The sequence below is a fragment of the Diospyros lotus genome, chromosome 1, assembly GCF_014633365.1.
Source record: "Diospyros lotus cultivar Yz01 chromosome 1, ASM1463336v1, whole genome shotgun sequence".
NCBI classification, from domain to species: domain Eukaryota; kingdom Viridiplantae; phylum Streptophyta; class Magnoliopsida; order Ericales; family Ebenaceae; genus Diospyros; species Diospyros lotus.
In genome coordinates this window covers 20,063,625-20,089,272 of record NC_068338.1, presented here as the reverse complement: position 1 = coordinate 20,089,272, position 25,648 = coordinate 20,063,625, and the positions used below count along the sequence as shown (strand labels likewise).

At 42.2% G+C, this 25,648-nt stretch overlaps 3 protein-coding genes across 7 annotated transcripts in view; all 3 read left to right on the top strand.

Moving 5' to 3' along the window:
• LOC127813853 (E3 SUMO-protein ligase SIZ1-like) overlaps window positions 1–25,648 on the top strand; it is an 81,015-nt gene that overhangs the window by 44,602 nt on the left and 10,765 nt on the right. For all 5 annotated transcript variants that reach the window (XM_052354961.1, XM_052354954.1, XM_052354946.1 and 2 more), the window contains 2 exons: window positions 2,318–2,405; window positions 2,499–2,574. In XM_052354961.1, coding sequence (XP_052210921.1) covers window positions 2,318–2,405; window positions 2,499–2,574 — 164 coding nt within the window. The remainder of the gene's footprint in view (window positions 1–2,317; window positions 2,406–2,498; window positions 2,575–25,648) is intronic.
• LOC127813882 (uncharacterized) lies at window positions 6,582–23,412 on the top strand. The gene is made up of 3 exons (XM_052354987.1): window positions 6,582–22,291; window positions 22,408–23,209; window positions 23,294–23,412. Exons 1-2 carry the CDS (start codon window positions 21,334–21,336, stop codon window positions 22,500–22,502), a joined length of 1,053 nt encoding a protein of 350 aa, XP_052210947.1. The 5' UTR covers window positions 6,582–21,333; the 3' UTR covers window positions 22,503–23,209; window positions 23,294–23,412.
• LOC127813886 (uncharacterized) lies at window positions 23,291–23,998 on the top strand. The gene is made up of 2 exons (XM_052354998.1): window positions 23,291–23,412; window positions 23,510–23,998. The coding sequence occupies exons 1-2, from the start codon at window positions 23,317–23,319 to the stop codon at window positions 23,996–23,998; spliced, it is 585 nt and encodes a 194-aa protein (XP_052210958.1). The 5' UTR covers window positions 23,291–23,316.

Here is a 25,648-nt window from a genome sequence, read left to right as displayed (position 1 = left end):
ATATAAGTTTCATTTGTCTTTTTAACTTTGATTTATTTGAAAATAACATGTAATTACATTAGAAACTTCAAAGAAAAAAAAAAAATAGTCTGCCTAGGCGCTAGGCCCTAGCTTGGTGCTTGACTAGCACCTAGCGCGTTTTAGAACACTGTTGTTTTGCAAGGATATAATGTTCACAATAAAAATTCTAGATTTTATTACTAGAAAAGGAAGGATACAAAACTCTAAGATACTCAAAGTTAGGGTGTCCTAATCGTTGATACCATAACATTATTTCAGATTATGAAATAGTAGCCGAAGAGGATTGAATAGATGACTTAAATTCTATAAGATGATCAAGTCTTGAAAGCTGGTAAAGTCCTTTTTCCTCGATGATAGGTCCTGAAAAACACAGTGAGGATTAAAAATGTTATTGAGCAGTCCCTTTCTTTAGTTATTTAACTTACTGATAACATGTTGCATCTTAAATCAGGTACATAAAGTATTGATTTTAAGGTTAAGCTTGATGTGCAAGTTGTTCCTCTTCCTTGGACTAGGGAGGTTGTACCATCAGCGATAAAAACAACAATGCCTTGATCACAAGGTTCATAATTTGATAAAATTTTAAGAGAACCTGTCATGTGATCTGATGTTCTCGTGTTTATGATCCAAAAGTTTGTAGAAAACTTTTGAAAGAGTAAAGAGTGACTTGTATTACCTTGTTTGGCCAAGGATACCACTGGATTAGTGTTGTCTGCAATTTTAGCCTTATTCACCTTAGTTTGGCTTAGTAACTGTTGTAGAGCCTCCAATTGATCAGCTGTTAGGGTGACAATAGTTGAATTCCCTTTTTTAGGTTCTATCATGTATGTGGACTGACCCCCCTTATGCTGATTCCTTGGCTTCCAATTTGTTGGCTTCTCATGGATCTTCCAGCAAGTTTCCCTAGTATGATAGGGCTTATTGCAGTGGTCACACCACTGTTTATTCTTTTGAACCTCTTCTTTAACCATGTTAGGAAATTTTACACGTGATATATTTAGGACAAAGGTTTGAGTACATACCTCATTGTTTGAATGCCTTGAAGTAGGCAACATCACTTTCTTCCTACTCTCTTCTCTTCTTACTTCAGCAAACACCTCTCTCATAGATGGGAAGGGCTTTGTCTCGAGTAATCTTCCTCTTACTTAATCTAAATCTAAGTTTAGACAATGTAAGAAGTCAAATATTCTTTTCTTTCTCCACCCTCTTGTCATATTTTCTTCCATCCGCAAAGCACTCCCATGTAATCTCATAGAAAAGGTCCATCTCCTACCATAATCCAGTTAAGGTATTGTAATACTCAGTGATTGAATTAGTACCTTGCCTTGTAGTTTGGATTATTGACCGGATTTGAAAATTTTGGGTTGTGTTTTCAAGGTTTGAGTAGATCTCTTGGACAGCCTTCCATATCTTACTAGCTGTCTTGTAGAAGAAATAAGTTCTTTTAATCTCGAGTTCCATGGAGTTGACCAACCATGCCATTACAATGGCATTCTGTGCCTCCCATACACCATAAATTGTTGACTCGAGGCTTGGCTTTACAATAGCTCCTGTTAGATAGCCTACTTCTCCCTTTCCTCGAACTACCAGCATAACTGATTGGGACTATTCTCAAAAATTGGTTCCATTCAACTTGTGTAGAGTAATTTGGAGTGAATGACTATCAAGAGTTGTTGGAGTAATTGGAACTTGAGTATTCTTCATTGGAAGAGGATTAGTGGTGGAAGTCTCGCTAGCTGGTGGATTCTCAGCCATGCTGTGAGCTTAGGAGTCCTATATGAAATAGAACACAAGCTATCAGGTGCCACTAGAATGTGGCTTTGACACCATGAAAGAATTAGGTAGAAGACTTATGAAATCACTCCACCGTGAATAATTCATTAATATGTAAGACTTATATACACATAATTCCTAAAAAACCTGCTAAAAAATCTCCTAATTCTTCTCCTATTTTATAGGAGTATATTACAACACTTTAGCTATCTAATTTATCGATTTAGATTAGCAAGAATCTGGATAATCAAAGACTACTGATTTATCCTTATTCTTTCTTATCTTTTGGCGGTTATCTTGATCTGCACTGCCGTGTCCTTTGTTCTTCCTTATCTTCTTTGAACAGTTTTATTTTTTTCTTTCAAGCATTATTCTCCACACACATTTTCTTCTCTTTGCTCATTAATGTGCTAGAGGGATATATTTTGGGTGCCTAGATTTCCCGCTTATTACCCATGCATGTGTCTACATATAAATATTCTTTGCAGTTATGATTAAAATTTTGTTTGTGAAAATTTTTCAGCACAAACCCAGTGCAAGGTGTTGAAGAAACATTTCAACTTACAAGGGCAGACAAGGATTTGTTATTGAAACAAGGGTACAATGTTCAGGTAGGTTGATTATATTACACTAGCTTATGAAAAACTAGTAGCCTACCAGGGATGTGTCAGTATACTAATTGTTTATGAATAATTATAATACAGGCTTGGTGTATGCTTCTTAATGACAAGGTTCCCTTTAGGATGCATTGGCCACCATATGCAGAACTGAAGATCAATGGTATGCAACGTGAATTTGTGCATTTATTGAATAATGTATTAGGTGCTTTTGGAAGATTGAAAAACTTCTTAGGCTTTTTTTTGGGTCTAATATCCTGTTTCTGTTAATTATTTTAGGTTCTATGATTTAGCTGTCAAAATTCTCCTGCATATCAACTGTTTTAACAGTGATCTTACTTTTGTGGCATTTATAAGATGCAGAATGGCCCTTCTTTTTTATTTTCTTTTTTTTTTTTTTGGGTGTGTGTGTGGGGGGGGGGGGGGGGGGGGGGGGGAAGTTGCACCCTTCTTATGCACTTTTTACAGGGAGCTAAAAGGTTTAAGCTTCTAGGATTAAATACAGCTGCTGTGAAACTGAAGCCTGCCCCTTCTTTAATGGTGCATACTGCAATATATCTGAAGTATATTAGTGGAAATTAGGATGGAAAAAAGAGCCTGCTTAGGATCAATCTTAATCAGTGTAGTCAAAGGTGAGCGCCTCTGTTGCTTAAGCACTTGGGCTCCTCAAGGCTCCATGGAAGTGCCTAATCTACTGTTACGACCCTAGGATTTGCCTAGGGTCTAGGAAGGAATTTGGTAAGAATTAAAGGAAGATAGGGCAGAAAGGGAGGGAAAGAACAGAACGGAAAGAGTTGAGGAAGAAGAGAGAAAGACGGGAAAGAGAACTAGGAGAATTGGGTGAGGGAAAACAAGAGAATTCAAATCATTCATTCCTGTCTTCCTCTAACTACTCAAACCTATTTATAGGTTTATAATTGAAGATGCTAACAACAACAGAAAATGCAACTAATAAGGAAAACACATGACATGTATTACTAATATATCCTTGAGGTTCCTTGGGGTTGTGACATCTACCTATAGGTGAGGCAACTTCAATTAGGTGATGCATAGGCAAGCACCTCAATTGAGGTGACATGCGTCGAAGGTGTTTGCCTAGGTGTAAAAAGAAAAGTTAATGAGGAATTGGCCTAAAAATCTAAAGACTTGTTTGAAGAGGCAGCTACAAGCTGAAAACAAAGAGGAAAATAGAAGGAAGATCACTGTCAAGTCCTTGCTTCTGTTCATGCAATCTGCCGGCAACTAGGGTTGCCCTTGGTAACAAGTGACGGCAGCTAGGGTTTGGTTTCTAACTTGAGAAAGACGGCAGTTGGTATTGATGGAAGGTTTCAATCAGTGTTAATTGATTGATGATGGATTGATTGTCTATATTTGCTAAAAGTAGAATTGTATCTTATAGATTAGTATATGTTTCCTAATTTGTTTGTATCCTAAAATTGTATAGTTCCTAATCTAGATTTAGAATTCTTTCCTAAGCTAGTTTTAGTAACTTCCTAATCTTGTAAAGAGTCTTGTATAAATCAAGCTCTACCTGTGAGTAAAAAATAAGATAGAAAGGATTGTTTTTCTCCTAATTCTTGACATGGTATCAAACCTTGGTTTAAAAATGTCCTTCATCCAAGATCCTACATCCGATACAACAAACTCCAGCCATATCTCAGAAGTTCCAATTGCTGGAACTCAAAATGGGGCCTCGGGAGGAGAATTACAGAATCTCCAGGCAGCCTATCGTTTGAACGATAAGAATTATCTAAAGTGGTCACGGCTAAACCAAACCTTTCTTAAAGGAAAGGGGAAGCTCAGCCACTTGTTAGGAATAGGCCGAAGGAGGATGACCCGGCATTTGCAGCATGGGACGAGGAAGATTCTTTGGTGATGTCCTGGCTCTGGAACTCCATGGTCAGCAACACTGTCATGTTTTTTACCACAACCAAGGATATTTGGGAGGCCATAAATTTGACTTGTTCAAAGGTTAAAGACGCAGCTGAAATTTATGAAATATGGGCAAGGGTGGTAGCAACCAAACAAGGCTCGAAGACCATCATAGAGTATGCAAATATGTTGCAAATTCGCAGGAGTTGGACCACTACCAGTGCTTGAAGATAAAGTGTAGTGAGGATGTTGCACTCCATAAGAGGTTTGTTGAAAAAAATCGGATATATGATTTCTTGGTTGGTCTCAACACAAAATTTAATCCGGTCAAAGTGCAAATTCTTGGTAAGGAAGACTTGCCTTCCTTAAATGAGGTAATCTCTTTAATAAGAGCAAAAGATGGGAGAAGGGGTGTTATGCTAGAATCTATCCCTGATGATAGTTTTGCCCTAGTGTTCTTGAAAGCTCATTATCAAAACAAAGGCCCAAGAGATGAAAAGAAACAAGTGGATAGGGAGCCTCTATGGTGTACCTTTTGTAAAAAACTTAGTCACACCATAAGTGTTGAAGCTCCATGGAAAGCCATCCAAAGGAGGACTAGCAAGGAGTCAAGTGCATGTGGCAGTCAAAGGCCAGCAATCTGAACCGAGAGATTCAGAGCACAGAGGAGAGTCCCTTGAGCTTAATAGGGCAGAGATCGAAAGACTTATGAACTTTCTGGGATCTCTAGAAAAAAAGGTAGAGAAAGGTAGTTGCTTTCTTGCTCCCATAGGTAACTCTTCCTTCTCTTTTTCCATACATGCTTCAGAAACTTTACACCAAAACTATTGAATTCTAGACTCGAGTGCTTCTGACCGCATGACCTCCTACCTACACTTGTTTATTTCCTACAATCCTTGTCCCAACTCATGAAAAATCATAATGGCAGATGGCTCACTTATTACCATTGCTGGCCAAGGAGATATTCTCCTCAATGATCACCTGACCCTCAAGAATATCCTTCATGTCCCCAAGTTATTTGCTATTCTTATATATATCCAAAAACTTATTGAGGATACTAATTGCAGTGTATCTTTCTATTCTAATGCTTGTGAGATACAAGGGCAGGGCAAGAAGAGGATGATTGGGCTTGCTAGGGCTAGAGAGGGACTTTATTACCTCGAGGAACCAGGAGGACAAGACAAGAAGGAATTTTCTTCCCTCGTGTCATGCCTAGCCCAATCCAACGAGGACAAGATGTGGTTTTCAACATTATAGAATGGGTCATTCCTCTTTTCTTACTCTCAAATTAATGTTTCCTAATTTAGCCAAAGGTTTGGATTTTAGTCACTTTCATTGTGCCGTTTGTGAACTTGCCAAACATAAAAGAGTGACTTTCTCTCATTCCAATAAAAGGATTGGTTTTCCTTTCTCCTTAATTGATAGTGACATTTGGGGTCCATCAAGTGTTCCCAATATTTATGGGGCAAGATGGTTTGTTTTATTTGTTGATGATTGTACTAGGGTGGTTTGGATATATTTATTAAAAACAAAGTCAGAAGTAAGTCATGTGTTTCCTAATTTTTACAACATGATTAAGACTTAGTTTGAGGTGAATATAAAGCGGTTTAGGTCTGATAATGCTAGAGATTTTTTCAATCAATCTCTATCTGTTTTCTTTCAACAAAAATGTGTTATTCATGAGTCTTCTTGTCCCTACACTCCTCAACAGAATGGGGTTGCCGAGAGAAAAAATTGTCATCTTCTGGCTGTTAGTCGAGCGCTCCTTTTTCACCATAATGTCCCTCAACATTATTGGGGAGAAGTAGCTCTAACAGCCACCTCTCTTATCAACAGATTGCCATCTAAAACACTAGAATCTCATAGTCCTATTCAACTATTAGTGAGTCATTTCCCTGACTTTCATGTGGCTAATAATTGGCAAACCAAGATATTCGGGTGCATAGCTTATGTTCATGTTCCAATAGTCAATAGAGGTAAGCTAGATCCTCGTGCCTTAAAGAGTGTGTTTATTGGATATTCACCTATACAAAAAGGCTATTGATGCTATCACCCTTCTTCAATGAGATTTTTTATATCTGCCAATGTTACCTTTGCTTAAAATGAATCCTACTTTAAATCATCAAATGCTCAGGAACAAAATCAAACCTTAACTAATAAGGATTCTAATAGGCTGCCAGTGCACCGAACCTATCAAAGACGCAGCAAGCAGCCGAAGGCATGAAGATGGGAGTAGGGGGGGGGGGTTTCGCACATGCAGGTGTAACAACCAGCATGTGCGCATGGGACGGGTAGAAATGTAATCCACATGGCTGAGGGAATAATTAGCATATGAATGGGGAATTCAATTAGAGTGGTGGCGGGGAGAGATATAAGTAGGACGGGAAGAGGGAGAGTGTAGTAGCTGAATTTTGATAGAGAATTGGGAGAGTTAGGGCCTCTCGAATGCCCTGTTTCATTCTTGTTTTCTATTGAAAGGAGTTGGGAACTATTAATATTAGATTGTTATTGGAATTCTATCGAGGTTCCTATCAATTTGGTATCAGAGCCATTCCGAACCTGATGGTGAACTTGACGGAGAGAGTTAGTGAGTTGGAGTCAAATATGGAAGGCGTACAAAGGGGAGTTGAAGATGTTAGAGGAAATGTCCAAGTGGTGGAGCGCAATGTAGCGATGATGCTGGAACAGTTTGCCTTCATGCGAACGAAGTGGGATGAGCTGGAGCGGGAGAGGAAGAACAAGTCCAAGGAGCGAGAAGGACCTTCGGAATTCACCATGGATTTCGAAGTAACCCCTGGAGTTGTGGGGGGTTGCGACTCAGAGGGGGGTATCGGGGGCGGGTACCCGTCGGACTTACGTGGAAGACGATTGGAGATGCCCATTTTCGAAGGAGAAAATCCGGATGAGTGGATCTTTCGAGCCAAAAGGTATTTTGCTGTCAACCAACTAACGGACGAGGAGAAGATAGAATCTGCAGCCCTGTGTTTCGAAGCAACAGCACTGTCTTGGTTTCAATGGGAGACAAGGCGAAGAGGAATTCGGAGTTGGGAAGGCTTGAAGCAAGGAATTCTAGGCCGGTTTCGCCCCACTCAGGAGGGGTCGCTAGAGGAGCGTTTCTTGGCTCTTCGGCAGGAGGGATCGATGAAGGAGTACCGCTTGAAGTTTGAGACCATGGCCGCGGCAATGCCTGATGTTCCTGAGGCGTTTTTGGAAGGCCAATTCCTCAACGACCTCAACCCAGAGATAAGAGCTGAGATCAGGGTGTTACAACCACGGGGGCTCAATCGAATTATGGTGGTGGCCCAAAACATTGAGGACAAGAACGTAGCTCTTTAGAATTGCCATCGGGCAACTGGACCAACCAGGAGCGGTTATTCCACAACAACCGTGATCGCGAGTCGGATGTCACCAGTTCCAGCGAAGAGTTTGGGTTCCTTCCAAAAGTTCGTAAATCAGCCAGGCCCTAGGTTTCACCCTGCTGGAAATGGTGGCAACCTACCTTTCAAGAAGCTTAGTGAGGCTGAGTGGAAGGCAAGGCGGGAGAAGGGCCTTTGCTTTCGCTGTGATGAGAAATACTCGATTGGCCATAGGTGCAAGAACAAGGAGCTCCAAGTGTTGATGATCTATGACAAAGAAATGGGCGAGGCTGCGGCAGAAGAAGAAGCAGTGCAGGGGGGCGATGAAGGGTTGGGATATGGGGGAGAGGTGATTGAATTATCCATGAATTCGGTGGTGGGATTAACTACACCTCAAACGATGAAGCTAAGGGGACTCATAGAAGGGTAGCCGATGGTAATTCTGGTGGATGGCGGAGCAACTCACAACTTCATCGCATCCGAATTGGTGCAACGCTTGAGTTTGCCGAGGACAGAAATGGCTGGGTATCGGGTGATAATGGGAATTGGGATGGCTGTACGAGTAGGAGTTTGCAAGGGGGTGAAATTGACACTTGATAACCTGCAGATAGTGGAAGATTTTCTTCCCCTTGAGTTAGGAAGTTCTTATGTCATTCTTGGCATGAAGTGGCTGGCTTCGGTGGGGAAGATGAGTCTGGATTGGAGGAATCTGACCATGAAGTTTCCAGTGGGGGGAATGGCAGTGACATTGCAGGGTGATCCTAGCTTAAGTAAGACATTAATCTCCCTAAAAGCTATAATGAAGGCGTTTAAAGAGGATGGGGAGGGAGTGCTGCTGGAAATTGGAGAGGTGGCTGCCAAGTACAATGAATTGCAAGTGGGACTGCCCCGAGTTTGGAGGAATTATTGGCCGAGTTTGAAGGAGTTTTTTCCAGCCCGGAGGGATTGCCACCCACCAGAAACAAAGACCATGCCATCAATCTCCTACCTGACACTTCCCCGGTTAGTGTTCGGCCTTACCGCTACCCGTATCTTCAAAAAATGAGATTGAAAAGATGGTACGTGAGATGTTGGTAGCTGGTATTATTAAACCAAGTGTCAGCCCCTTTTCCAGCCCGGTGTTGCTCGTTAAAAAGAATGATGGGGGATGGAGGTTTTGTGTAGATTACTGGGCTGTCAACAAGGTAACAGTTCCCGACAAGCTTCCTATTCCAGTCATCGATGAGTTGCTGGATGAACTACATGGCGCGAATGTTTTTTCGAAATTGGATCTCAAATCTGGTTACCACCAGATTCGAGTCAAGGCTGGAGACAAACCAAAGACCGCATTTCGAACACATGAGGGCCTATGAATTCCTCGTCATGCCCTTCGGATTAACGAATGCCCTGGCCACCTTCCAATCTTTAATGAATGATGTATTCAGAGAGTATTTGCGTCGGTTTGTGTTGGTATTTTTTTGATGATATTTTAATTTATAGCCAAAATTTTGACCAACATTTGCAGCACTTGCGTTGTGTGCTGAAGGTGCTGGTTGCAAATTAGTTGTTTGCCAACAAGAAGAAATGTTCCTTTGGGCAGTTGGAGGTTGAATATTTGGGCCATATCATCTCCCAACAAGGTGTGTCGGCTGATCGCTGCAAGGTACAAGCCATGTTGGATTGGCCTGCGCCTACTACCTTTAAGGAATTGAGGGGATTTCTTGGTCTTATGGGGTACTATAGAAGGTTCGTAAAGGATTATGGCAAGTTGGCGTGGCCCCTCACCGAGAAACTAAAGAAGAACAATTTTCGTTGAGATGGAGAGGCTAAACGAGCATTCCAGCAACTCAAAACAGCAATGGTGTCGCTGCCAGTTCTAGCACTACCGGACTTCGATCAGCCCTTTATAATTGAGTCCGATGCTTTAGGGCAAGGGTTAGGGGCGGTGTTGATGCAGAATCTTAGGCCGATTGCATACTACAGCCATGCTCTTAAACCATCGGAGAGGAAAAAATCGGTTTACGAAAGGGAGCTGATGGCCATGGTGTTGGCAGTCCTGAAATGGAAACATTATCTCTGGGGAAGGAAGTTCATAGTAAGGACAGACCAAAAAAGCTTGAAGTTTTTGTTTGAGCAGCGAATGGTGAGCTCGGAATATCAAAAGTGGATGCTGAAACTGATGGGCTTTCATTTTGAGATACACTACCGGCCGGGGTTGGAAAACAAGGCTGTAAATAGCCTTTCGATAATCAATCACCCAGCAGCTCTATTCGCACTAACGGTTCCAAAGGTGGTGCAACTCGATCAGCTGGAACAAGAGGTGGCGAAAGATGCTTATTTACAGAGCATCATAAGGAAGTTACGGGAGGATCCGGCTTACAGCTCAAATTTTCAGCTGGTGGGTGACCAGCTCCTTTATAAAGGGCAGTTGTTCCTGTCTAAGGGTTCTTCCCTAATTCCATTGGTGCTCCATGAGGGTCATGATGGCAGTGTAGGGGGTCATTCCGGGTTCCTGAAGACATAAACAAATTGCAGCGAGTGTTTATTGGGCTAGTATGAAGCGGGACATACGCCAATATGTGGGAAAGTGTGACGTTTGCCAGCAAAATAAGTATGAGTCTTTAACGCCGGGGGGTCTTTTACAGCCTCTTCTGGTTCCTGGCCAGATTTGGGATGATATAGCCATGGATTTTATTGAGGGGTTACCGAGATCGAGCCATATGAATTCTATACTTGTGGTTGTAGATAGACTCAGCAAATATGGCCACTTCATTGGTCTTAAACACCCATTTACAGCAGGAGCAGTAGTTGGTATTTTTGTAAAAGAGGTAGTGCAGCTGTATGGTATGCCTCGGACTATTGTTTTGGATAGAGACAAAGTGTTTATGAGCCGTTTTTGGGAGGAGTTGTTTCGACTTCAAGGTACTAAGCTTAATCGTAGTATAGCCTACCACCCACAAACAGACGGGCAAACGAAGGTCCTCAACAGGACCCTAGAGACGTACTTGTGCTGTTTTGCATTAGCAAGACCTATGGGGTGGTATATGTGGCTGCCATGGGCTGAATTGTGGTATAACACATCATACCACACTGCTTCAAAGGTTACTCCCTGCCAAGCTGTTTATGGGAGGGAACCACCAACCTTGATCAGGTTTGACAAGGGGTCAACCCAGGTATCTGCAGTAGAACAGCAACTGTTGGAGCAGGATTTAGCATTGGAAGAACTCAAAGACCAGCTAGTAAGAGCTCAAGCAATCATGAAGAGGGGGGTGACCGGAGAAGAAGGGATGTGCAGTTTGTGTTTGGTGACTTCGTCTACTTGAAACTAAGGCCGTATAGAAGGAAGTCCCTAGCTGCCCGCCCTAATGAGAAGCTGGCTCCTAGGTATTATGGGCCATTTGAAATTGAGCAGAGGGTGGGATCGATGGCTTATAAACTTAAACTACCAGCCCACTGCCATGTCCACCCGATTTTCCATGTGTCCCAGTTGAGAGAGGCCGAGGGTGAGGTGGGAGCAAGGGTGCAAATTCCCCTCCAGCTACAGGCTGACTTAGAAATGAAGGTTGAACCAGAGGCGATGCTGGGAGTTCGACCTGGAAAGGGTTCTAACTTACGCGGGCTGGATATCTTAATCCAGTGGAAAGGCTTACCACCGTTAAAGGCAACTTGGGAGCCCTACAACATGATTCAGCAACAGTTTCCAGCTTTTCACCTTGAGGACAAGGTGAAAGTCCGGGAGGAGAGTAATGATAGGCTGCCGGTGCACCGAACCTATCAAAGACGCAGCAAGCAGCCGAAGGCATGAAGATGGGAGTGGGGGGGGGGGGGGTCCGCACATGCAGGTGTAACAACCAGCATGTGCGCATGGGACGGGTAGAAATGTAATCCACATGGCTGAGGGAATAATCAGCATGTGAATGGGGAATTCAGTTAGAGTGGTGGCGGGGAGAGGTATAAGTAGGAGGGGAAGAGGGAGAGTGTAGTAGCTGAATTTTGATAGAGAATTGGGAGAGTTAGGGCCTCTCGAATGCCCTATTTCATTCTTGTTTTCTGTTGAAAGGAATTGGAAACTATTGATATTGGATTGTTATTGGAATTCTATCGAGATTCCTATCAATTTGGTATCAGAGCCATTCGAACCTGATGGTGAGTTGGAGTCGAAGACATTAGAGGGAATGTCCAGGCGGTGGAGCGCAATGTAGCGGTGATGCTGGAACAGTTTGCCTTCATGCGAACGAAGTGGGATGAGCTGGAGCGGGAGAGGAAGGCGTACTAAACCCATTGTTCAATTAAATACCTATGATCTCGATTGGCCCATTGCACTTAGAAAAGGAACCAAAACTTGTACCAAACATTCGTTACACCTATTTCTTTCCTTTTCTAAGCTATCACCTACCCACAAAGCCTTTCGTACCAATTTGCATACTATTCATATTCCAAAAAAAAAATTCTGAGGCTATAGGGAATAAGAATTGGAAGGATGCCATGGAAGCTGAGATGGCAGCCCTAGGAAAAAACCAAACTTGGGATTTGGTAAAATTGCCTAAAGGAAAGCATCCAGTGGGTTGTAAATGGGTCTATATCATGAAATATAGGTCTAATGGATCTCTAGATCGGTACAAAGCACGATTGGTTGCCAAGGGATATACACAAGTGTATTGGGTAAACTATTTGGACACATTTGCATCGGTGGCTAAACTAAATACATTTAGAGTCCTCCTTTCTTTGGCTACTAACCTAGGTTGGCCATTGCATCAGTTTGACGTTAAAAAATGTTTTTTTGCATGGTAACCTAGAGGAAGAGGTATATATGGAATTGCCACCAAGTTATGAGATAGCCACACAAGGGCTAGTTGTATGCAAACTAAAAAAAAGCCTTGTATGGGCTGAAACAGTCCCCACGGGCTTGGTTTGGGAGATTTACGAGTGTTATGCTTGGCATGGGGTATAGACAAAACCAAGGAGACTATACACTTTTTATTTTAACATTCGGCCACAGGGGAAGTAACTATATTGATTGTGTATGTAGATGATATTGTTGTTATCGGCAAGAATAACGAGGGTATGGCTCAATTAAAAGAATGTCTCTTAAAGGAGTTTCAAATCAAAGATTTGGGGAGATTAAAATATTTCTTGGGAATAGAGATGGCTCATTCTAAAGAAGGCATATTCATATCCTAGCAGAAATATGTGGTGGATCTCTTAAAAGAAACCGGATTGCTAGGCTGCAAAGCAAAGGACACACCCATTGACCCAAATCATAAGTTGGGAGAAGCACTAGAAGAAAATATGGTTGACAAGGGAGACTGGTTGGGAAGCTAATATACCTGGCCCATATTCGACCAAATATAGCCTATGTTGTAGGAATGGTTAGTCAATATATACACAACTTGAGAGAAGTCTATCTTAAAGTTATGTATCGGATACTCCATTATCTAAAAGGGGCACCTGGGAGAGGCATTTTGTTCAAAAATGGAGGACTTATGACTCTTGAAGCCTATGCAGATGTTGACTATGCAGGCTCTTTTGTAGATAGGAGATCCACTTCTGGCTATTGTACTATGTTGGGCGACAATTTGGTGACATGGAGAAGTAAAAAGCAAAATGTGGTGGCTAGGTCAAGTGCCTAGGCCGAATTTCGATCCATGGCTCTCGGTCTGTGTAAGTTATTGTGGCTAAAAATTCTGCTAAATTATCTTAGGATTGAGTGGACCGCACCTATGAAGCTCTACTGTGACAACAAGTCAGTAATCATTATTGCTCATAATCCTGTTCAACACAACAGGACAAAGCACATTGAAATAGATAGGCACTTCATCAAGGAGAAATTGGACAGTGGGCTGATATGCACACCATACATCTCATCACAAGATCAGTTAGCAGATATGATAACTAAGGGTCTGCCTACACCAGTGTTTAACCAGATGATAAGCAAGATTGGGATGCAAGCCATACATGCCCAATCTTGAGGGAGAGTGTCAACAACTAGGGTTTCCCTGGGTAACAGGTGACGGCAGCTAGGGTAACTTGGGAAAGACGACGGCTAGTATTGATGGAAGGTTTCAATCAATGTTAATTGATTGATGATTGATTGATTGTCTATACTTTCTAAAAGTAGAATTGTATCTTATAGATTAGTATATGTTTCCTAATTTGTTTGTATCCTAAAATTGTATAGTTCCTAATCTAGATTTAGAATTCTTTCCTAAGCTAGTTTTAGTAACTTCCTAATCTTGTAAAGAGTCTTGTATAAATCAAGCTCTACCCATGAGTAAAAAATAAGATAGAAAGGATTGTCTTTCTCCTAATTCTTGACAATCATAGGTTGCCCTCCCAATTTCTTGCCTCTTCTCTCATCTTTTGTAGCTGGAAAAGTCACCATGGCAGATCACAAGAATAGGAAGTCACTAGAGGATGGCCAGAGCTCTCATGTACCAAGGGGTTCCAGCAAGTAAAGTCACCCAACAATGAAACCCATAGTGCATGATGGCACGTGGTTAACCAGACAAGCTAGGGGTAGGTGGTCCCCCTGATGGCCACCCCCTCTCATTCTCCCTCTGGTTTGGTATTCATGGCTTAGCAGGGCAGCTGAGAGTGACACCCAGTCTATAATGTTATTTCTCTCTGAAATTCTGGTTTGCTGCTTTCTTTGGGCTATTAATGGTTATTATGTTATGTCGTTAGTTTAGTTTTTATTCGTTCTTTATTTGCTTTATAATATATCACATTTTTAAAAATTATTTTCGTATTTTTTTCTACTGCTACAACAGATGGATTTTGAATTTCTTTCATTAAGTGGAAAAAGATCTAGCCTGAAAATACAGTTTTTTGCAAAATCCAGAAGATGGATTTTCGAACATTATCCATTTTTTGGCAAGATTCTAAAGTTATTTGTTTGAAAATTACAACAAAAAAAACATACCAAATCTTTATCACACCATGCAGGGTCGTCCTTATGAATTATCTTTCTATTTCTATCTATGGCTTTATCTTTTTTAAGGCCCATATAATTAATATCAAAGTCTTATATACATTATTTGATGATCTTTTTTATGTTGAGCATGTTTATTAATTTTTTGGGGGGTCAATTTAGCGCTTTGCTTCTCTCATGCAAGCGCCTTTTGGGAACCTAGCACCTTAGGCAATATAATGTAATAGCGCCTCTTAAGGGCGCCTATCACCTATGACTACCTTGATTTTAGCTAACTTTATGGTATATTTGGGTTTTTATTTCTATTTTGTTAATTTTGCTGAGGTGTTGGACAGATTTATGCATCTTTTACCTGGTTTTAATAAGCAAACACTTTGTTATTTTCTCATTTCGCTACATAAAGCTTTAACATGGTGCATGGATTTCCTTTCGACCAAGTGTATTACAATTGGTTTCGATTACTGATGGAGTAATTTTGTAACAGAAGAATCAATAGCTTCATATTCTTGAACATCTGTTGGCCTTGTGGTAGAAGTAAGTGAATTCAGGCATCCTGTAAATGGATATACGATATCTCCCATTTAGTGGAGTTTTGAGTTATGAAAAGTGTTTGTTTGGATGCAGTCTCATTTTTTACTTTCTAAATTGAAGCTTTAAATTTGGTTCTGGAAACAGTTTTCTGGTAGCAATAGTAGATATTTAATTGTACACCATTTCTGAAGATAAAATCCTAGGCTCACACATTTGGATTAAATGGTTCCAGAATCAAAGACCAGTGGAGAACCACTTTTGGTGAGTCCTATTTGGGATTATGTCAAACGTCATGTGTGACCCAATCCCACATTAGTAGTTTATTGAGGAGGTTTTGAGTATATTACTTGGTCCCATGAACCCATAAGTCACCTTTAACTAACACTTTTAAGTGAGGACCTGTGGTGCTACAAGTGGTATTAGAGCTAACCTAGGACCACTGTATGGGTGCAAGGTAGGTCCTAGGAAAGTGTTCTGAATTTAACTTGGGTTAAGTTGATTGATGTGGGATTTCTCGCTTGGCGAGGATGTCAGGTATTAAAGGTGGGAGTTTGTCATGACCCATTTCTACATTGTTAATATATTGGGGAGAAGCTAGGTATATTATTTGGGCCCATGAACTTGTAAGTTACTTTCAGCTAGTGAGGACACGCGGTGTTGCAATATGCACATTTGACATTAATATTTCTAGTTTTCCACTCACCCCCCCCCCCCCAAAAAAAAAAAAAATAATAATAATAATAAATAGGTGTGTATAGTGCATGAGCCTTGGTAGCAATAGTGATATTGGTCCCTTAGGTAATGGCCACTCAAGAGGGGGGGTGAATTGAGTGATTAACTAGGTGTGATTATTCGTTCAATCTTTATGTTGTATCTGTGCCATTGCAATCAACAAGACAAATATCAAAGCAATAAAGAATGAGTAATGAACACAGCGATATAGTGATTTAGTGTGTCACAAACACCTAATCCACTCTCCCAAGATTTCAACTACCCTTGGCGTTCCACTAAACCAATCAACGCCAAGGTTTTCCCTTAGCATACCTTGGTAACTACATACAAACACCTAGATTTTCACTAGATCTAGGAAACCGAAACAAACCACACAAGAGTTTAAAGATTACAGATATTGTCCTCACAGGGACACAAATAAACCACGAAATCAAAATATTACAAGGCAACAGTAAAATAATAATCGATTATACCCTTAGTTGATAGAGATGAAAAAATCAGTTTCCAATGCTTCAACCTCCGACTGCCTTGGGCTCATTATTGAATGTGTAATAGGGCACACAAGTCTTGCGGATCTTGGATGTGACAATGGAGATTTTGAAAACTCTTTTGACAGCTCTTGGAATGTTCAGAATATCATTAAGGAGCCTTTAGTCCAAGCTTGAGTTGTATTTATACTCATTAGGGTGACTTGCTTTTCATTTAATTTTTCTACCCGTTAGGCTCAAGTAGTCGACTAAGCTGAACTTGGAGTCGACTTACTTGGATTTGAAGTCGACTAATCTGGATCCGGAGTCGACTTATGAGGAGGTTTAGTCTACTATTTGAAAACACTTCTTGGCCAATTCGACTAATGTGATAGAACCTTTCTCAATTGATTGAATTCAGCTCTTACAATAAGAACTACCCAATTACAGTAGCTTACAGCAATGGAAAATAGCAATAGCAAGAAAAGAAAACAAAAGAAATCAGGCCTATTTGAGAGGGCCTCACTCTCCAACGGTTTCTTCAACAATTTCCTAGAGCCTTCTCTCTCCTCCACCCTCCCTTTTTATACCTCTCTCATTCTGTTTCAGCCACGTGAAATAATACTCTCCTCTAACCAACTTCTGACTCTTTTGCCCCTAACCCAATTTCCTTGATTGCCCTTATTGCTCCTCTCCTTTTACGCCTTTGATAGGTGAGACTAATGGGAGTCCTAACAGTACTCCCACCCACAAGTTTCACCTTGTCCTCAAGGTGAAATTCTAGAAATTGATGCAAGATCTACTTATAGGGTTCCCAAGTGGCCTCTAGGGATGGCAACCCCTTCCATTGTATCAGAACCTTAAGGCTCCATAGATTTTTTCCCCAACCCGACCTTACACCCAACAAAAATTCTGGTTGTACCTTCAATTCCCACTCAACTGTTAGTTGGTCAAGAAATTCAATTATTTCCCACACTACTCCCTCTGCTTTGCGAAGTTGGGAGACATGGAATACGGGATAAATTGCACAAGAAGGTGGTAAGAACAGCTTGTAGGCCACCTTCCCAATCCTTTTCTCTACTACATAGGGCTCGTAGAACTTAGGTGACAGCTTCTCATTCATCTGAGTAGCCAAGTCTTTTGCCAGTAGGGACGAATTTTAACATAAACCAGGTCACCCACCTTGAATTCCACCTCCCTTCTCTTTTTATTTGATGTCTCCTTCATCCTCGCTTGCGCCCGCAACAGTTGGGACTGCAGCTCTTCCAAAACAGAATCTCGTTCCAACAACTATTGTTCAATCATCGAAACAGCAGTAGTGCCTTTCTCGAACCTCAACAGTAGGGGAGGTTCACGCCCATAAACTATCTGGAATAGAGTCAATTTAGAGGAGACATGGAAAGAAGTGTTGTACCAATATTCCGCTCATGGCAACCAGCTACACCATGCCTTGGGCTTGGAGGAGGAAAAGCATCGAACGTATGTCTCCAAAGTGCGATTTAGGACCTCCGTTTGGCCATCGGATTGCGGGTGGTAGGCTGTGCTTCTTCTCAATTTAGTGCCTTGCAACCTGAATAACTCCTCCCAAAAATGGCTAACAAAAACTTTATCTCTATTGGAAACTATTGAACTTGGAACCCTATGTAATCGGACTATCTCCTTCTCAAAAATCCCAGCAACGCTACCTGCCTTGGTTCACAACCACCAAGATAGTATCCATACCAGCTGACTTAGGTAACTCTTCGATGAAATCCATGGATACATCTTCCCAAACTCGACTAGGAACCGGAAGTGGCTGCAGCAGTCCACCAAGTGATAGAGCCTCATATTTATTTTGCTGGCACAGTTGACACTGCTGAACATATTGCTGGATGTCTCTCTTCATTCCCACCCATTACACATTGGCGGCTACCCTCTTATAAGTCTTAAGGAAGCCGGAATGACCCCCAACCAGTCCATCATGGCCTTCCTTTAGCATTAACGGAATTAATCCCGACCCTTTAGGAAGATACAGCCTTCTCTTGAATAGCAAATGGCCATCCACCAGCACATAGTTGGTTCTGCTAGAAGGATTTGCCTGTAGCTCTCTAACAATCTGTTGGAGTGTAGTATCTCCTTTCACCTCCTCTTTGAGTTGGTCTAGCTGCACTATTTGGGGAATGGAAAGTGCCATCAAAGTGGCGAAAGAAGGGAGGCGTGAGAGAGCATCAGCTACTCGATTCTCCAATCCGGGACGATATTGAATCTCAAAGTCGTACCCCATTAGCTTCATGATCCATTTTTAACACTCCGGGCTATCCATCCGCTACTCCATAAGAAATTTAAGGCTTCGCTGATCTGTTCTAATAACAAACTTATGCCCAAGTCGGTAATGTCGCCATTTCCTCACTGCAAATACTATTGCCATCAATTCCCGCTCATACACCGATCTCACTCGACCCGTAGGGCTTAGGGAATGGCTGAAAAAAACAATTGGTCGTTGCTACTGCTTCAACACTGCCCCTAATCCTTGCCCTGATACATCAGTTTCAACAATGAATTCTCTCAAAAAATCTGGCAAAGCCAACACGGGCAGATTGGTCATTTTCCCGTTTGAGGGATTGAAAAGCCTGCTCTGCCACTTCATCCCAAAAAAAATTACCCTTCCGGAGGCGGTATGTTAATGGTCGTGCCACCTTCCTATAATCCTTCACAAATCTCCGATAATACCCTGTAAGACCCAAGAATCCTCAAAGTTCACGTAAGGATTTGGGGCTGGGCCATTCCATCACCGCCTTAACCTTAGAGTTATCCGCAGCCACCCCGTATTGAGAGATGACGTGCCCCAAATACTCAATCTCCCGCTACCCAAATTGACACTTCTTCGCATTGGCGTACAACCGGTGGACTATTAGGAGCCTCAACACACATCTCAAATGTTTCTTATGTTCAACCATATCCTTACTGTAAATCAGAATGTCGTCAAAAATACTAACACGAAGCTCCTCAAATGCTCTTTAAAGACCTCGTTCATCAAAGATTGGAACGTAGCGGGGGTGTTTGTTAGCCCAAACGGCATAACCAAAAATTCATAATGCCCCTCATGTGTGCGGAATGCAGTCTTAGGAACGTCATTAGGTGCTACTCGAATCTGATGATACCCCGATTTCAAATCCAACTTGGAAAAAATAGCAGCCCCATTCAACTCATCCAAAAGTTTTTCAATAACTAGAATTGGAAATCTATCGGGAACAGTTACCTTGTTTAAAACTATATAGTCAACACAAAATCTCCAGCCACCATCCTTCTTGACCAGTAATGCCGAGCTGGAAAACGGACTCACACTTGGCCGGATAAGTCCAGCTGCCAACATTTCTCAAACCAGCCTTTCAATCTCGTTTTTCTAAAGGTGGGGGTACCAGTAGGGGCGCACATTCATAGGTGACAGTCTCGGTTGCAATGTAATCATGTGATCCCCCGCCTCCAGTGTGGGGGGAAGCCCACACGGCTCCTCAAAAACATGCCTAAATTTTGCCAAAAGCTCTTGCAAGCTGCCAAGGACTGCCCAACCAACATCTTCCTTTTGGGTAGTTAAACTCCCCAACTCCAACAACACCCCTTCTCCATTCTCTCTAAAGGCCCTCAACATTGACTTCAATGTTACCAAAGTTTTGCTAAGGCTAGGATCCCCATACAGTGTGATGGTAGTCCCCCTTGCTCTAAACTTCATGACTAACGAGCCCCAATCTACTTGTGTTTCCCCGAGAGTGCCCAACCACTTCATTCCAAGGATTACGTTCGAGCTCCCCAGCTCCAATGGCAGGAAATTTTCCACTACTTCCACATTTTGCAACGTTAAGGTTACCCCTCTACACACTCCAACCCCCTAAACAGCCATGCCCAACCCCATGATCACTCCATAGCCTCTCATTTGCGACCTGACCAGTCCCAGTTTCTGCACCAATTCCGACGCTATAAAGTTATGGGAAGCCCCGCTGTCAATGAGAACCACCACCTCCTGGCCTTCTATTTCTCCCCTGATCTTCATGGTTTGTGGAGGGGTTAAACCCACTACCGAGTTGATGGACAGCTCCATTACTTCCCCTGTTTTGACGATTTCACCTTCCTCCCCTGAATTCTCCCCTGTTTTTGCTTCACCTATATCTTCCTCTTCCCCCTCTTGAATTACCATCACCTGTAGCTCCTTATTCTTACATTTGTGCCCAATCATATATTTCTTGTCACAACGGAAACACAACCATAGTTATCAAAGGTGCGAGGCGCCAGTTTGGCGCCTCGCCTGGGCTGAGGCGAGGCGGTTTTGGCAAGGCCCTCGCCTTGCGCGCCTAGGCGCTAGGGCGTGAGGCGCACCTAGGCGCGCCTCATGAAACTTAGGTCTTCTAACTAAATCTTGCAACCCAATCGCTCCTCACTCCTCCCGACTCTAGCATCCAGCCACGCTTGCCTCTCCTCTCCAGCTCGCTGCTCGCCCGATCTTCCTCTTCCTCTCTAGCCCCAGCCGCGCCTGCCTCCTCTCTTCCTCTCCTCTCCAGCTCGCTCGATCTTCTTCTTCCTCTCCTCTCCAACCGCGACCCCCCCCCCTCCTCTCTTCCTCTGCAGCTCGGCCTGATCTTCTTCTTCCTCTCCTCTCCAGTCGCGACCCCCCCCTCTCTTCCTCTTCTCTCCAGTTCAGCTTGATCTTCCTCTTCCTTTCCTCTCCAGCCGCACCTGCCTCCTCTCTTCCTCTCCTATCTAGCCACGCCCACCTCCTAGCTTGTTAATTTCCTCTCCAACCGCGCCCTTTTCCTCTATTCTCCTCTGCCCACGGTCTTCTCCTCTCTTCCTCGCCTCTCTTCTCATCTGCTCTTCAAGTTGAAGCTGCTAAGGCTGCCCACGGTCTTCTTCTCCCATCTTGTAAGTTCTTTACTTGTTTTTTATTTGTTTATTTCTTGCATTCTTGCCTAATATCTTTTGTTGGCAGCTGGTTGCTGATCTCTCTTTTAAGTCTTTATAGTTTATTTCTATCATTAGGAGAATTTTGTGGAAGTTGGAACTGTGTTGCAACAGCCCAATAAATGTCGTCAACCACTTCCAAAACGGACCCGGCATGGAATTATTTTGAAGCTAATCCTAATGATAGAAATACCACCACATGTAAATTTTGTCGTAAAGTAACAAAATGTGGTATATTTCGGGCGAAACATCTTGTGGGTGGTTTTAGGAATACTAAAGCTTGTCCAAAATGTCCTCCATCAGTAAAAGAAGAGATTGGAGAGTACATGCAAAAGAAGAAAAATAACAGGGATGAGCGAAATATAGCATCATTAGATGATGATCTTCAATTTGGTGAAGGATATGATGATGATGATGATGATGAGTCGCTGCCTCAAAGTAGAAAAAGACCCAATGTATCTACCGGAAGTGGAAGCGATACTGGTAGTGTTGATAGTGTTAAAGGGCCAACACAAAAGGGTCCACTTGATGTTTTTCTTAAAGACCTAGAAGTTAATGTGTTGAAAAGCAAGGGCAAAGGAAAGCAAACAAGGTTGGGTGAGCATGATTTTGCAAAAAAAGAGTTAAGAGCTCGAGTTTGTAGAAGCTTTGCACAATGGATGTATGATGCAGGCATTCCATTCAATGCAGTGACGTATGACAGTTTTAAAGTATTTATAGAAGTAGTTGGTCAGTATGGTTCGGGTGTGAAGCCGCCTAGGTACCATGAAGTCAGGGTTCCCCTTCTCAAACAAGAGGTGGAAGCCACTCGTGAAATGATGAAAGATCGTGAAGAGGTGTGGGCCAAATATGGATGTTCCATTTTGTCAGATGGCTGGAAAGACAAGAGGGAAATGACATTGATTAACTTTTTAGTCAATTCTCCTAAAGGAAGTATGTTTTTGGAGTCTGTTGATGGTTCTAGCTATTCAAAGACTAAGGAAAAGATGTTTCAATTATTAAGTAAATGTGTGGAAAAGATTGGAGTAAGAAATGTGGTGCAAGTGGTCACCGATAGTGCTTCAAACAATGTTTTAGCAGGTATGAAATTCATTTTTGTAATTTGTATTATGTTTATAAATAGAACAATTTGAATATTCATTAGATATTTTTATTCTTTACTAATATCTTGTTAATTTCACTCTAAATAATAACAGGAAGATTTTTGGAGGCAAAATATCCTACGTTGTTTTGGACACTGTGCAGCGCACTGCTTGGATTTAATGTTGGAAGATATTTTCAAGTTGCCTAATATGAAGAAGACATTTGAGGGAGCTGTTATGGTGAATAGCTATATCTATACTCGTTCGGGTCTAGTAAACATGCTTAGAAAGTTTACTAACAAGAAAGAGTTGTTGAGGCCTGCAAAAACACGGTTTGCAACTGCCTTTATCACTTTGGGCAGGATGCATAGTCTGAAAAGCAACCTTAGAAGGATGTTTACCTCCGAGGAGTGGATGACAAGCAAGTGGGTAAAAGAAGCGGGGGCTAAAAAGGTTGTAGAAGTGATTTTGATGCCTTCATTTTGGAACAATGTTGTATATGCTTTAAAGGTGGCTGCTCCATTGGTGCGTGTATTGCGCTTAGTGGATGGTGAGAAAATGCCTGCTATGGGATACATATATGAGGCCATGGATAGGGCCAAAGAAGCGATTGCTAACTCTTTTAATGGGGATGAAAAGAAGTATGCACCCATTTTTCAGATCATTGATAATCGATGGGATGTTCAGCTTCATCGCCCCTTGCACGCAGTTGGTTGGTACTTGAACCCAGAATATTTCTACAAGGCTGAACGTATAGATCCAGAGATCATGACTGGCTTATATGAATGCATTAGAAAGTTAAATCCAGATGTAAAGGTTCAAGACCAAATTGATGCTGAGCTTTCGATATATAACAATGCAGATGGGTTCTTTGGAAACTATATGGCTATTAGAAAGAGAGCTGAGAAATCACCAGGTACACATATATATATATATTACATTATATATATAATCATTCTAGACAATAGATAATAACTAACCCATGAATTTTATTGGACAGCTGAATAGTGGGCTTCATATGGAATGTCAACACCCACGTTGCAAAAATTTGCAATTAAAATTCTTAGCTTGACTTGTAGTTCATCTGGGTGTGAACGTAATTGGAGTGTGTTTGAAAATGTAAGTGCATTGTACATATAACACTTACAATTTTTATTAGTAGTTGGTTTGTTTCATGTAGCTTATTCTTAGTATGTTTTTGCATAAATTGTTGCAGCTTCATACTAAACGGAGAAACAAGCTTGATCAACTTCGTTTAAACGACTTGGTGTTTGTGAAATACAATAGAGCATTGAGGCGTTGGTATCAAATGCGTGATACCATTGACCCTATCATATTGACCGACATTGATGAAAGCAAAGAATGGTTGACTGGAAAACTTGATGAGGAGAATGATAAAGATGATGAAACTGTTTTTTCAGATGACGTTGGGGATGGGTTGACATGGAGTAATGTTGTTGTGGCTACAGGAGTTGGAGAGCCTAGTTATCAATTTAGAACTAAACAAACTCGATCACAATTGGGATCAACTTCGGCTTCGACTTCAAAGCGGCGAGTAACTCGGGAGATTGAAGAGGAGGAGGAAAGTGAGGCAGGGACCGAAGATGATGAAGACTTGGAAGAGGGAGAAGAATTGAGAGATGAAGAAGAAGATGAAGGGGTGATTGAAGGGGATGATGAAGATATTAACCTTGATGTTGATTGATTAAAAAACTTCTTTATATTGATTGTGGACTTATAGTGTTTATGTGTTTGTTTAGAACTTTGCATTATAATTGGTACTTGGTAAAGTTTGAGACTTTAAGTTTGAACTTTGATGATGTTTCTAGTTTAGAATTTGCATGATGAATGAATTAACTTTGATGTTGTTAGTTTATAGAATTTGAAGATAATGAATCATGAATGATATGAATGTGTTATTATTGATAATTTGATAGTTGTTTATGATTTTACAAAATTTTGAGTTTTTTTCCTAAAAGGCGCGCCTCACTTTGCAAAGGCGCGCCTCGTCTTGTGCGCCTCGCGCCTCAGGCTCCAGGACATTTTGCGCCTCGCGCCTTTCAGAACTAAAAACACAACCCCTTAGCTTGTAGTTCACTCTCGCTTAACCGTTTAAATGGGGAATTGTTCCACTTACCGGTGAGAAGACCGGGGATGGTGGTAGTCGATCAGGGTGATGCCACCGAGGAAAGAGAGAGCAGCATTCGTTGGTGGTTGGTGGATGGAGTTGCAGGGACCTGTGACCGAGTTGCGCCTAGACTGGAATGGCCCCCTCGCACCACCAGATTCTTTTCCTCAATGCATTGGGTTAGGTCCATCATCTCCTCCAGCCCAGTTGGCCTCAATACCCTCATCTCCGCCCTTATGTCAGCCTTCAATCCATTTATAAAATGGCCTTCCAGCAGCGCCTTTGGCATGTCCTCGAGAGGAGTAGCCAAGGTCTCGAAGCGGAGGCGGTAGTCCTTGACGGACCCTCACTGCCGGAGCGCCAAGAACCGTTCTTCCACCATGCCTTCCTGTGTGGGCTTGAATCTATTTCTCATCATCGCCTTAAGCTCCTCCCAACTCCTCACCCATCGCCTTCATTGTTCCCACTGGAACCAAGCAAGAGCTGCTCCTTCAAAGCAAAGGGCAGCGGAGTCCAACTTCTCCGCATCCGATAGCTGATTCACGGACAAGTACCGCCCAACCCAAAAAAACCCAATCATCTGGGTCATCACCCTCAAACACTGGCATCTCCAGGCGTCGGACCCTTCCATCGGACCTACCATATGGATCGAACTCACCGCTAGCTTCCCTATGCCGATTTCCCATCTCTGATGTGGCTTCCCTAGTGAGTGTCGAACCCACCGGTATGTGCTCGCCCGACTGTTTCCCCTTCCTCCCTTTCTCCTGATCCTCCCATCTCTCCATCAGCAAGCCAAATTGTTCCATCATCGTCGCCATGTTTTTCTCGATGTTCTGCACCCTCTAGAATTCTGTTTTCATGGATTCTAATCCCATCTGTAGTCCCTCCATCTTCCCTTCAATCTGCTGTTGATAATTCTCCACTTTTCCCTCCAGATTCCCCACTCTCTCCGAGACGATCACCCCCATGGATCACTGCTTTGATACCAAATTGATAGAACCTTTCTCGATTGATTGAATTCAGCTCTTGCAGTAAGAACTACCCAATTACAGTAACTTACAGCAATGGAAAATAGCAATAGCAAGAAAAGAAAACAAAAGAAATCAGGCCTATTCGAGAGGGCCTCACCCTCCAACGGTTTCTTCAACAATTTTCCAGAGCCTTCTCTCTCCTCCACCCTCCCCTTTTATACCTCTCTCCCATTTTGTTTTAGCCAAGTAAAATAAT

Coding starts and splice junctions, on each gene's coding strand:
- LOC127813882 (XM_052354987.1), top strand. CDS start 21,334: ATGTCGTCAACCACTTCCAAAACGGACCCGGCATGGAATTATTTTGAA. Junction 22,292..22,407: donor TTCAAACAATGTTTTAGCAG/GTATGAAATTCA, acceptor AAATAATAACAG/GAAGATTTTTGGAGGCAAAA.
- LOC127813886 (XM_052354998.1), top strand. CDS start 23,317: ATGTCAACACCCACGTTGCAAAAATTTGCAATTAAAATTCTTAGCTTG. Junction 23,413..23,509: donor ATTGGAGTGTGTTTGAAAAT/GTAAGTGCATTG, acceptor AAATTGTTGCAG/CTTCATACTAAACGGAGAAA.